This window comes from Rhinopithecus roxellana, chromosome 9, assembly GCF_007565055.1.
Source record: "Rhinopithecus roxellana isolate Shanxi Qingling chromosome 9, ASM756505v1, whole genome shotgun sequence".
NCBI lineage: Eukaryota > Metazoa > Chordata > Mammalia > Primates > Cercopithecidae > Rhinopithecus > Rhinopithecus roxellana.
Window position 1 is genome coordinate 114537902 of NC_044557.1, and position 13291 is coordinate 114551192.

General features: G+C 45.6%; 1 protein-coding gene across 1 annotated transcript in view; it reads left to right on the plus strand.

The window, feature by feature from the left end:
• Nucleotides 1-221: 221 nt before the first annotated feature.
• Nucleotides 222-13291, plus strand: part of EPHX2 (epoxide hydrolase 2) — a 58057-nt gene continuing 44987 nt past the window's right edge. The window contains exon 1 of the mRNA XM_010378122.2: nucleotides 222-439. Within this exon, the coding sequence (XP_010376424.1) occupies nucleotides 339-439 (101 nt within the window). The 5' untranslated portion in view covers nucleotides 222-338. The remainder of the gene's footprint in view (nucleotides 440-13291) is intronic.

Sequence of the window (13291 nt, forward strand, 5' to 3'; positions counted from 1 at the left end):
CTGCAGGGGCGTGGGGAGGGGACATATGAGACTTTGGACTTTCCTTTGAGACAGTAGAAGGCATTACACCCGGAGGCGAGATTCTAGCCTGGGGTCCCCGCCTTTCCGGTCCCCTCTACCTCTCCCTGACTCCCTTTCCCATGCCCCTCCCCCTGCCTCTTTCTCGGCCGGACAGCGTCCAGCCTTAACCCGGGCAGGGGGCGGAGCCAGGTTAAGGGGGCTGGGGAGGAGGCGGGGCCAGGGCAGGGGCGGGGCAGAGCCGGGCCAAGTTGGGCGGGTCCTGCGCCCGGGACCCGGGTTAGCTGCGTGTCCGCGTGAGAGGCTGCAGATCCGCCGCCATGGCGCTGCGCGCGGCGGTGTTCGACCTTGACGGGGTGCTGGCTCTGCCAGCGGTCTTCGGCGTCCTCGGCCGCACGGAGGAGGCCCTGGCGCTGCCCAGGTAAGGGGGCCCAGCGCGACCGCCGCAGTGGGTCGGGGCCTCAGGAGGCAGGCCGGGCTGGGCTTGCAGCCCTGCTTTCAGATGGCTCCTGTGCCGGAGCCCTGCGATTCATGCGAATCATGAAACTGAAGACCTGGCCCTGAAGTCCCAGTGAGGATGAGGCGATCCGTTGTCTTTCTAAACGTTCATAATTAAACCTTGCTAAGGACTCCAGAATTGCTTTCTGTGAACTTTTCCAAAAGGGAGAGGAGTTACTCACGGAGCTTTCTACTGCTGCTGCGTCCTGTCTAATGGTGTGGCGCTTAAACATGCGCGCTGAGATTCAGGAAAGAAGAAAGTTCTCTCCCCCGGTGTGGGTTGCCGGTTTACTTGTTGTGTAATAGGAAACCTCAGCAACCGCCCAAAGCCACATCACTGGGAAATGGTAGATGGGGTGTGCAGAGTGAGAGTTCAGGGACTTGGGAAAATACCTGTTCTACTACATGAAAAAAACAGCCCACCAGAATCTGAAGCTGTTTATACAATATGGTTTCAACTATGGAAGAAAGGTACATGCAGAAAAATGCGTGGAAGAAGTAGGCCAAAGTACATCAAATGGGATGAGGAATAATGTAATGATTTTCTTTCTCTCTCCCTTTTTTTTTTTTTTATAGTTTCCAACTTTTAAATTAACAAACAATGTATTATTCCTACATTCAGAAAGAAGTACACTTATTTATAAAGTGAAAAAAGAAGATCAGGCATGGAAGCCATTGTTCATATCCTCCTTTTACATATGAGGAAACTGAGGCACAGAAAGAAACCAGCTTTCCAGATCTCATAGCTGTTAAAGAGCAGAGCCAGAAATCCAACCTCAGCAGTCCATGTCTGGAGCCTTTGCTTTTAATATAGTAAGGAAGATGAGATGGCAAGAAGCTTGAGGGAAAGGCCTGTAATCTCTGTGCTTTGGGAGGCTAAGGCAGGAGGATCACTTGAGGCTGAGAGTTCAAGACCAGCCTGGGCAAAATAGCAAGACCATGTCGTTCCAAAAATAAAAATAAAATTAGCTAGACATTAGTGCATGCATGTAGCCCCAGCTACTTGGGAGGCTAAGGCAGGAGGATTGCTTGAGCCCAGGAGTTTGAGGCTGTAGTTGTGTCCAGAGTTGGTTCCTACTGGTGGGTTCGTGGTCTCACTGACTTCAGGAATGGAGCCATGGACCTTTGTGGTGAGTGTTACAGCTTTTAAAGATGGCATGGATCCAAAGAGTGAGTGGTAGCAAGGTTTATTGTGAAGAGGAAAAGGACAAAGCTTCCACAGCATGGAAGGGGACCTGAGCAGGCTGCCGCTACTGGCCGGGGTGGCCAGCTTTTATTCCCTTATTCTCCCCTCCCATGTTCCATTTGTGTCCTATCAGAGTGCCCTTTTTTCAGTCCTCCCTGTGATTAGCTACGTTTAAAATCCTGCTGATTGGTGCATTTTACAGAGCACTGATTGGTGCATTTTATAATCCTCTTGTAAGACAGGAAATTTCCCCAAGTCCCCACTCCACCAAGGAAGTCCAGCTGGCCTCACCTCTCAATCCCCCCTCCTTACAGGACACGCCACCTGCTATTGGGAACTAGGTGATGACTGCTCTAGCTACTTCCTGCTGGATAGGGGCAAAGAAGGGGCCCTGCAGTTGTAGTGTCCTGCAGAGGGGAACTCTCTAGGCCAGTCAAAGGGCCAGTGGGTCGGTCCAGGGTCCTTGGTAGAAGTTGTGAGTTGAGCTCATTTGGGATTCCGTTTGTAAGACCATCTGTAGCTTGATGGCCTCCATCCTGGAAGAAACGAATTTGACAAGGAGGTTAAAAATACAGGGACTGAAGGCGAGTAATAGCAAGATGGCTGTCGGGGACCTAGAAAGGGGAGAAGCCATGTCACCCAACTCCAGAGGTTGGTATAAGAGTTTGAAAGGCCTTGTCTGATTTCAGAAGCATTTTCCTGTAAATGCCAAGGGGTGTCTTGTACTATCCCGGACTGGTTAGTGTGAAAACAACATTCTTCCCCTAAGAAGGTGCAAAGTCCTACTCTCTCAGCAGTGAGGAGGTCTAGGCCTCGGCGGTTTTAGAGAGTCACTGCTGCCAAAGAGTCTATTTGGGATTGTAGAGTAAGGATAGATTTATTTCTTGCAAACTGCCTGAGGAATCCTTTCAGAGTGTGTGGTAGTAGGATAATGAAGTCGTTAAACTGGCTGTACTGGTTCCTGTAGCAGTGGCCATTCCTAGCCCTATAAGTAGGGGTATTAGTTGTATGGCCCTGTGCTGACAGACTTGAGCTTTGAGGGGTACTGATAGGGTCTGATTTCCTGGGGCAATGTCAGTGTTGGGACTTAGGAAGACTAAGGTGCAGGTGCCTGTCCAGTTGGTGGGGAGGCAGATATAGGTTGAAGTTCCACATAAGAATGTGCCTTGGCTGGGTAGACACTGGTTGTGTATGTTGAAAAGGTGGGTGAGTTTGTTGTTTTCATTTTCCTACACTCCTAGAGTACTTGCCAAGGTAGCTCCCATGAGCGGCTGGAAAGGGGTGTTGGGAGCAAACTGAGTGACTCCCTGTGTTCTGTTTTCCCCTTGGAGAAAAAAATGTTTTGTATCTACTAGGAACCATTCAAGAGAGTAATTGAAAGAGGGTTACGAAGGCATTCACTAGTGGTGGGGGCGCTGCTGCAGGGGGTCCGGGGTGAATGGTCATGCAGGGAGTATGTTTGCCATTACAAAACCTGGACTGTTTGTTAAGCAGGGAGGAGGTCATGATTTTGGGGGGCCCTGAGAAGCAGACAAGCCATCTGAATGGAGCTGTTTGGGTGACGCGGGAGTTTATGATCAGTTGGGGCTTGAAGTTATAGGATGTAATTACACTGATGGGATAGCAGGTGCCCCAGGGGCAGGCCTGATAACAGGTTGCGTTGGATGCATAAAGGGCCTTGGAAAGTTAAGACGGTATTCATGGTTACAGGGTCTTGTGTGGGCTCTTCCTAAAGATTGTGGCCTCCTGGCACAGTGAAGGTGATATTGTCTCCCTAGCACCCTGGAAATTCCCTGATTTACCGTGGCTTTAAAAGCCGGACCATTGTCACTTTGTAAGCTTTGGGGAAGCCCAAATCTAGGAATTATTTCATGAATTAGGACTTTAACCACTTCTTGAGCCTTCTCTGTCTTTCAGGGGAAGGCTTCTATCCAATTTGTAAAGGTATCAACACAGACCAACAAGTATTGAAATCCCCTTGACTTAGGCATATGGGTGAAGTCTAACTGCCAGTCCTCGAGGGGCCTTATGATGGACCAAGGGATTATTCCTTTGGCACACCTCACAGGTTTTGACTACTTGTTGGACGGTCTGGAGGAGATTTGGCCCTATAAATAGGGATTTGACCATTTGATGAGTGTTCTCAATACCCATATGAAAAGTTTGGTGGAGGTTCCTAAGTATTTTCCACTGGCCGGCTTCGGGTATGAGTACCTTTCCCTCTTCTGTCATTAACCACCTAGACGGGAGAACACTATGCGCCTGTGAAAGTCCTCATTCTGTTTTGGTTGGGGAATAATGGGGTTTAATCTTTTGGAGAGCCTTGTTCCATACCAAGGGTCCTTCCTAGGTATTTCTAATGGAAGGTTCCACCTGGCAGCAATTTTGGCCTTAGCGTCTGCCTGTTTCCTTCTGCCTTTTCTCCTTCACCTTTTTGATGGCTTTGGCAGTGTAAGACTGCCACCTCCTTGGGTTTTTGCACTACCTGCAATAACTCCATGATTTCCTAGTGGTATTTAATGGGGGTTCCCCCAGAAGTTAGGAACTCCCTTTCTTTCCATATTGCAGCATGAGCATGTAGGATTTGATAAGTATACTTGCTATCTGTATGCACATTTATTTTTTTTCCTTTCCTAGTTCTAAGGCTCGGGTAAGTGCCACGAGTTCTGCTAACTGGGCACTGGTCCCTGGGGAAAGAGGCTTACTTTCAAGTACTGTTACATCACTAACTATGGCATAACCTGCCCTTCGTATCTCATTCTCCACAGATGGACTTCCATCAGTATATAGGTTAAGGTCAGGATTAGCTAAGGGGACTTCTAAGAGATCCTCTTGGCTGGCATAAGTTTGGGCTACAATTTGTTGGCAGTCGTGCTTGATTGGTTCCCCATCCTCTGGCAGAAAAGTAGCAGAGTTCAGGGTCACACACGTGCATATTTGAAGCATCAGTCCCTCAAGGAGTAGCGCCTGGTATCTAAGCAGTCGGTTGTCTGATAGTGATAAATTTCCTTTGGCACCTAGTATGCCATTTACATCATGAGTAGTCCAGACGGTGAGATCTTTTCTTTGTATTATTTTGATAGCTTCTGATACTAAGATGGCCACTGCCACAACTACCCATAAACAGTGAGGCCAGCCTTTTGCCACTACATCAATTTCCTTACTTATGTATGCCACTGGTTGTGGGGTTGTCCCATGAGTCTGAGTAAGGACTCCAAGAGCTATTGCCACTCTCTCTGTGATATATAAAGAAAAGTCTTGTCCTTTGGGAAGGCTTAAATCTGGAGCTTGTACTAGGGCCTGTTTTAAGGTTTTGAAGGCTGGGTCTGCCTCTGGTTCCCATTCTACTAGATGAGTACTTGCCCTCTGGGTCTTCTTGATTAAAGAGTGACCTGGCCATCTCGCTGTATCCGGGAATCCATAGTCGGCAAAAGCTGGTGATCCCAAGGAACCCCCGCAACTGTTTTAATGTCTTAGGGCAAAGACAAGGCAGTATAGGCTGTATTCGCTCTTTGCTGAGAGTGCTGGTTCCTCTGGCTAAGATTAGGCCTAGATATTTGATTTGTTGTAGGCAGAGCTGGGCCTTCAATTTAGATGCCGTGTACCCTTGATTAGCTAGAAAGTTCAAGAGATCTAGAGTAGCCTGCTGGCATGAGGCTTCCAAACTGGTAACCATAAGCAAATCATCCACATACTGAAGGACCAGAGTGCCTCAACTTGAGAAGTGGCCTAGATCTTGGGCCAGTGCCTGACCAAACAGATGAGGACTGTCCCTAAACCCTTGAGGCAAGACTGTCCATGTAAGTTGGGATGTGTGGTCTGTGGGATCTTCAAAGGCAAAGAGAAACTGGGAGTCAGATTGCAGGGGAATACAGAAGAAGGCATCTTTGAGGTCCAGAACAGTGAACCATTCTCCTTCCTCTGGTACTTGAGAGAGCAGGGTATAGGGGTTGGGTACAGCTGGATATAGAGGAATTACTGCCTCATTGATCAGTCTAAGATCTCGTACTAGTCTCCACTGAATATTTGGTTTTTGTACTCCTAGAATTGGCATGTTGCAGGGACTGCAGTGTTTTCTTACTAAGCCTTGAACTTTTAAATGTCTAAAAATACCCTGTAATCCTTTATGAGCTTCATGCCTTAAGGGATATTGCCTTTGATAAGGAAAAGTGGTGGGGTCTTTTAGCCTGATTTGGACTGGGCAGGCATTTTTTGCCCTTCCGAATTGTCCTTCCAATGCCCGGACTTCAGGGTTGATTCGCTCCTCATGTAGGGGACGACATATGGGTAACTTGTTCCCCATATTTATATAGATGATACATCTAGCTTTGGTTAATATGTCCCTCCCTAATAAGGGTGTGGGACTTTCAGGTATAACAAGAAAGGCGTGTGAAAAGAGAAAAGTCTCCCAATTACAACTGAGAAGGTGGGAGAAATACTTGGTTACAGGCTGTCCCATGATTCCTTGGATGGTAAAGGACCTTGAGGACAGCCATCCGGGGCAGGAGATTAACACTGAGAAGGCTGCACCTGTGTCCAGGAGGAAGTCAATTTCTTGGCCCTCAGTGGTTAAACTTACCCAGGGCTCAGTGAGGGTGATGACATGAGCTGGTGCTTGCCCCAGGCACCCTCAGTCCTGTTGTTGGATCGTCTGGTTGGGGGCTTCTGGCCCTGAGAACCTTTGTCCTCTGGGGCAGTGTGCCTTCCAGTGATTGCCTTGGCATAGTGGACATGGGTGAGGGAGCAGCTTGTTTCTTGTTGGACAAGGTTTTTAAAGTGTCCTTGCAAACCACACTGATAACAAGCCCTACTGGGTGATTGGCCTGCTCCATTTTCTGTCTTCCCTGAACCACCAAGGTTTGTGTGTCTGAGGGCCATGACTAAGGCTGCAGCCTTTCTCTTATCTCGCTTTTCCTTTTCGGCCTGTTCCTCTTGGTCCCTATTATAGAACACTGAGGGTGCCAGTTTAATAATGCCTCCAAATTTTGTTCAGGGCCCAAGGATAGCTTTTGGAGCTTTCTCCTGATATCTGCGGCTGATTGGCAATAAACTTATCTTTTAGGATCAATTGACCCTCGAGGGGGTCGGGTGACAGCGGAGTATATTTTCTTAAGGCCTCCCATAGCCACTCAAGGAAGGTAGGATTTGCTTCCTTTCCCTGAGTTATGGTGGACGTCATTTAATAATTCATAGGCTTTTTCCTAATTCTCCTTAGTCCTCTTAGAACACAGGTTAACAGATGTTTGCAACTCCCATCCCCATGATCTGAGTCTAGATCCCAGTGGGGATCCATACTGGGGATGGCTTGCTGACCGGTAGGGAATTTCTCCCTTTCTTCAGCTGTCATTCTATCGTTTACTTGACTAAGATACCAGGTATCTTCAAACTCTCAGGCTGCAGCTAGAGCTGCATTCTTTTCATTAAAGGGCAGGGTTTGATCTGACAATAGCATGACATCTCTCCAAATGAGGTCAGAGGTTTGCCCTAGTCCCTGTAGGACATCTGTATACCTATCAGGATCATCTGAAAACTTCCCCAGGTCTACTTTGATCTGCTTTAAATCAGAGAGGGAGAAGGGGACATGTACCCAGGTTGGGCCAAATTCCCCTCCCCCTACAGCTTGAAGAGGACATAACTGACAGCCCGGGGGATTTATGGTCCCTTGGAGATTTCTTTGCTTGTTTCCTTCTGGGTGGGGGAGATTAGAGGAGGCTCATCATTAACAGGAAGAGGAGCTGTAGGGAGGCTAGGATATGGAGGTAAGCTGAGAGTACCTCCTGTGGAATGTAAATTGCAAGTTTTGCGTAGTTGTGGATTATCCTTTAATGAAAAGAAAACCTGGACGTAAGGTATTTAACTCCATTTGCCTTCCCTCTTACAGAAAAGGTCAAGCACCAGGGTAGTATTGTAATTTATACTTCCCTCAGGTGAACAATTTTCCCTATCAGAGAGAGAATATTGGGGCCAGGCCATAGTGCAGAAAAAAAAATAAGCTGCTTCATTTTCAGAGTTTGTGGGTCAAATTAGTCCCAATGGCTTAGGATGTATTTCAAGGGTGAGCTTGTTGATGCCTGAGTGTTTCTCATCTGAAAGTAAAATACCACCTGCAGTTTTGGTCTGCTCCCCACCCCCACCCTACCCAAGAACCTGCAATGGTCTCTGAGTCCTGCTCTTCCAAATAGTTGCACTCACCGAAGCAGCAGCAGAAACACTTGTTTTCCTTCCAGACCACAAAGAGGACCGAGGAAGGTCGGATTTAGTGAAGGTCGGATTTAGTGGCCCTTACCAATGCGTTCTCGAAAACCTGCATCCTTGCCTTTCCTAGAAAGCCTGACACCCGTGTCTTTAGTCTGACAGCCACGCTACTTGCTTTTAACTGGATGACAGGTGCCCAGTGTTTAGCCCCCGAATTCTAAGGAAAAATAGGACAGAATAGCAAGCAAAAGGGATCTGATGGTACTCACTGCATGGTAATATCCTGGACGAGCCACCAAGATATGTTCGGAGTTGGTTCCTGCTGGTGGGTTCGTGATCTCGCTGACTTCAAGAATGAAGCCGCGGGCATTTGCGGTGAGTGTTACTGCTCTTAAAGATGGCACAGACCCAAAGAGTGAGCGGTAGCAAGGTTTATTGTGAAGAGCAAAAGGACAGAACTTCCACAGTGTAGAAGAGGACCCGAGCAGGTTGCCACTGCTGGCTGGGGTGGCCAGCTTTCATTCTCTTATTATCCCCTCCCATGTCCGTTTCTGTCCTATCAGAGTGCCCTTTTCTCAATCTTCCCCGCTACTTTTAGAATCCTGCTGATTGGTGCATTGTACAGAGCACTGATTGGTGCGTTTTACAGAGCGCTGATTGGTGCATTTTACAGAGTGCTGATTGGTGCATTTTACAATCCTCTTGTAAGACAGGAAAGTTCCCCCAGTCCCCAGAAGTCCAGCTGGCCTCACGTCTCACAATGAATGATTTGCGAGTTGGGCAGCCCCCAGAATCACAGCAGATTTACAGAGACTTCCATGCAGCCAGGTGGTAGAAGATTTACAGACAAAAAATGGGAATGACCTACAGAAATAGGAAGTGAGGTACGGAATAGCCGGATTAGTTACAGCTCAGCATTTGCCTTATTTCAACACAGTTTGAACACTCAGCAGTGTATGAATGGTTGAAGTACAGCCACTCGGATTGGCGAAGATTCAGCTTTTGTTACAGGTGCTACTCCTAAGTTAGGGTTTCAGTCTTGTCTACCTATTAAGCTAGGTTGGAGTTCGTCTACAAGGACTCAAATATAGAAATACAGAGTCCTTCTCAGGCCATATTTAGTTTGTCTGTTTACACAGCTCACTCTCTGCCTTTAGCTAATTACTTCTTGAAGTCATTGGCTAGGTGGGCTCTAGACTAACTGAAGCCACGTAGCCATAAAATGCCATACACTGGACACCATAACTCACACCCTATAATTCAACAGTGTGTCAAAGTCAAAATAGAGATGTAGAGATTAATCTCTAAATTTAATGTTTTATTTGGGAAGAAAGAGTTGCAATTTGGGGCACACGCAGATCGGTGGTCTTTGATATGTCCCAAGAACAAAGACAAAGTTAGAGGTTTTGTGAAAAAGGAGAAATGGTGAATTGCTCTTTGAGAAAGTTCATTGGCACTTGAAGAGTTTGGGGAGCTGCCAAGCTCTGATTGGTGAACAACAGCCATGGGCAAAATTGGTCCTAGAGTTGTAGCAAATTATCTGAGAAGCTAGAGTTAAAACTGGTTTCCAGTTACAACAAGCAGTTCCAGCAGCTGGGCTTGCAGAGAATTGTTACAGTCTCACCAGTGCATCACAATGTAGCAATCTTCTTGTTAGCTGAGGTGGTACCCTGAGTCCTTTGTCTGACAACCAAAGTTAAGGAACATGGACACCAGGGATGAGGTTGGAGCCAAAGTTTAATAAAGGAAAGAAGTTTAATAAGCAAAAGAAGAAAGCTCTCTGCCACAGAGAGGGGTCCTGGAAAAATGGGTTGCTGATTCACAGTTTGGATACAGAGGCTTTTGTAAGAAATCCATATGGGGCTGGGTATCTCATTTGCATAAGGTGTGCATTTCTGGTAGTTCCACCCCATCCTCCTAGTACAGCTGCGGGCTCTTAGCTTGAGTTACTCCATTTTGCTTTGTTGCCCTTACTGTGCATGTGTCAGGGGATGGAATTTTCCATTGCGAGGATATCTGGCCAAGTCACCTGTATAACCTTTCTTATCTGTGCGGCTGTGGGTATGTCTTAGGCAAGTTCCGTTATCTGTGCTTACAACTTTATTTCACTGGCTGTACTTTTGTTTGAAATAATTTAACGGAGGACTCACCCTAGCTGTCTGCTTGACTGGTTTCTTCCTTTCTCTTTTCTCAGAATTACATTCTTGGAACAATGTTTTGAACCTTGGATGTTTTTTCCCCTTGGCTTCTCCACTCTGTTTTAGTTGAGTATAGAATCAATTCAGATGATCAACTTCCACAAATGTGTAGCTGTTCCTGAACAGAATGAGATCCAGCTGCTTGTTCCCATGGTCCAATAACAAGATGCAGACAGACTGGGAAAGAAGGGAGTTTATTTCTGCAACCTGTTATGGGAGAAGGTTGGAGTAACTCACCAGACTCAAAGTTGCAAGTTTTTTTCTAGTGCTTATATACATTTTAAGCTCCATGCTATGTGTGGGATTGTACCTACAAGCAGGAGTGTTTCATTCAATCTCTAATCTTTAGGGTGTAGGGTCTGGAAAGCTTTCCCGAGAGTCTTGAACAGTTTCTTAATCTTAGTGGACCCTGATGGGAGGTGTATGTGTAAGAATGCTATTATTATTCAGTCAGACTTTGGGGTCTGAAAAAACCCTGGTGGGATCTTAATGGGTTTCTTTTCACAACCTACCCCTCATACTCAGGCACTAGTTTCTCCAATTCTTTGTTTAACTTATGCGTTCATCAAAATTATAGTAAAGGGTTCAAGGAAACGGACTGTTCTGGTTGCTAATGGAAACGTGGCCTGCCACCTAGCCAATCACTAAGCAATATTGTTTCTGTAAACCAGCGAGAATTCCTGTCAGATAACTTTCCATCCACCTATTCCTAGTTCCCTTTTTTTTAAAGCCTGCTTGCAACAAAGGCCAAAGAGAGCATTCCTTGTCCTTTGATTCAACAATTTCATTTTCTATGAAAGCCATTTTACTGTTCACTGCCTTCATTAAGCATCCTTAAAATTAGGAATTCATGTTTTCCAATACCAAGAATGTTCTTGTTGTATCAAGTTGCTTTTTTTTTAACGACCACCTGCCCTTGTTTTATAGATTCAGTGGTATCTTCTTGCTGTGTAGTTACATTCTTTCCCTAGTTCCTCTTTTTTTATCATCTGCCATTCTACAGGGAGAAGGAATAATTTTCCCCTTGTTTTCCCACTCACCTAGTATGTTGTAGTTATTTGTTTATACTTGGCTTCCCTTGTTCTTCTGTGAGCTTCCTATGAATAGCATCATATTTTTCCACTTTTGCATCACAGCACATAGTACAATGCCTCGCATACCTGAGATGCTCAATAGGATTGTTAAGTTGAATATTGCATTGCTTCTTAATACTGAGGAGCAGATATTGAAAGGAACCAGGAGTCTTTTGGAGGAGGTGGAAATGTTCTAAAATTGGAATGTGGTGATGCTTACACAACTGTAAATTTACTGCAAATCATTGAATCGTCATAATATATAAATTTAATGCTATGTAATTGTCTTAGTCCATTTTCTGTTGCTTACAACATGATATCTGAAACTGGGTAATTTATAAAGAAAAGGAATTTATTTCTTACAGTTATGGAGGCTGAGAATTCCAAGGTTGAGGGGTTGCATCTAGTGAGGGCATTCTTGCTGGTAGCATCTAGTGAGGGCATTCTTGCTGGTAGGGACTCTCTGCAGAGTCTCAAGGTAGCACAGGGCATCATATGGTGAGGCGGACTCAATGTGCTAGCTCAGGCCTCACTTCTACTTCTTGTGAAGCCACTAGTCCCAATCCCATGATAACCCGTTGTCCCATGGATGAATTAATCCATCCATGAAGGTGGAGCCCTCATGATCCAATCACTTCTTAAAGGCCCACCTCTCAATATTGCCACATTGGGGATTAAATTTCAACATGAGTTTCAGAGGAGACAAGTGTTCAAACCATAGCAGTAATTATACCTTGAGAAAGCTGTTTTAAAAAACCAAAAACTGTTGGCAAAGGTTTGGGCAAACCGTTGCTGACATTGAAAAGTTGAGCAAGGCCACAGATATTAGGTATACGTCTCCTTATAGTTGGTCCAGAGCTGACCATTGTTACCTGCAAGAGGGTGTCTGATAAAAGATATACTTGACTATTATCAAAAATAAAGCTCCCGGGATGGGGATATTTGTTCTGTTACTCAGGGCTGGTAATTTTAACTGGCTTGCCAATTCAACTGGAATTCATCTGGAATTGGCAAGCCAGTTAAAATTACTTTACAGACATGAGTAACAGAACAAATGCATTTGTACACATAAATACATTTGTTCTGTTACTCAGTGTATTTATTTACTGGGGCTGCTGTAACAGCAAACATAGACTGTATGGCAACAATAGAAATGTTTTCTCTCACAGCTCTGGAGGCTGGAAGTCCAAGATCAAGATGTCAGCAGGGTTGGTTCCTTCTGAGGACTCTCTCCTTGGCTTGTTAACAGTGTTCTTCTCCCTGTATCCTCACATGGTTGACCCTCTGTGTGTGTCTGTGTCCTAATCTTCTTATAAGGGCATCAGTCCTGTTGTTGGATTAGAGCCCATCTGTATGATCTTATTTAACTTAAATTACCTCTTAAAGACCCACTCTCCAAATACAGTCACATCCTGAGGTATTGGAAGTTAGAACTTCAATGTATGTATTTGGGATGGGGGCACACAACTTAACACAGTGATATGGTTTGAATTTGTGTCCCCACCCAAATCTCATGTCCAGCTGTAATCCCTAATGTTGGAGGAGGGAGTTGGTGGGAGGTGATTGGATCGTGTGGGTGGATTTCCTCCTTGCTGTTCTCGTGATGGTGAGTGAGTTTTCATGAGATCTAGTTTATAAAAGTGTGTAGCACTTCTCCCCTCTCTCTCTTCCTCCTGCTCCAACCATGTAAGACATGCCTTGCTTCCCCTTCACCTTCCACCATGATTGTGAGTTCCCTGAGACCTCCCCAGCCATGCTTCCTCTACAGCCTTCAGAACCATGAACAAATTAAATCTTTTATCTTTGTAAATTATCTGATCTGAGGTACTTCTTTATAGCAGTGTGAGAACAGACTAATACAGGAAACTTTTTAAAGGTTAGAAGGTGAGATTAAGATAAAATAGAAACTAGACAGGCAGAATCGAAACCAGAAAAAACATATTCCATTCTATTTGAAGAAGGTGAACTTATGAAAAAGTTCTTCGAGACCATGCCTGGTGCACACGAGGACAGTAATGGCCACGTGCCCACTCTCGGTTCTGACCCTTTAATGGTAAAGTAGGAAGCACCTCTGGTCGAAGCTGCTATCAGGTGGTTTCCCATGAGCAGCTTCTCCGTGGAAC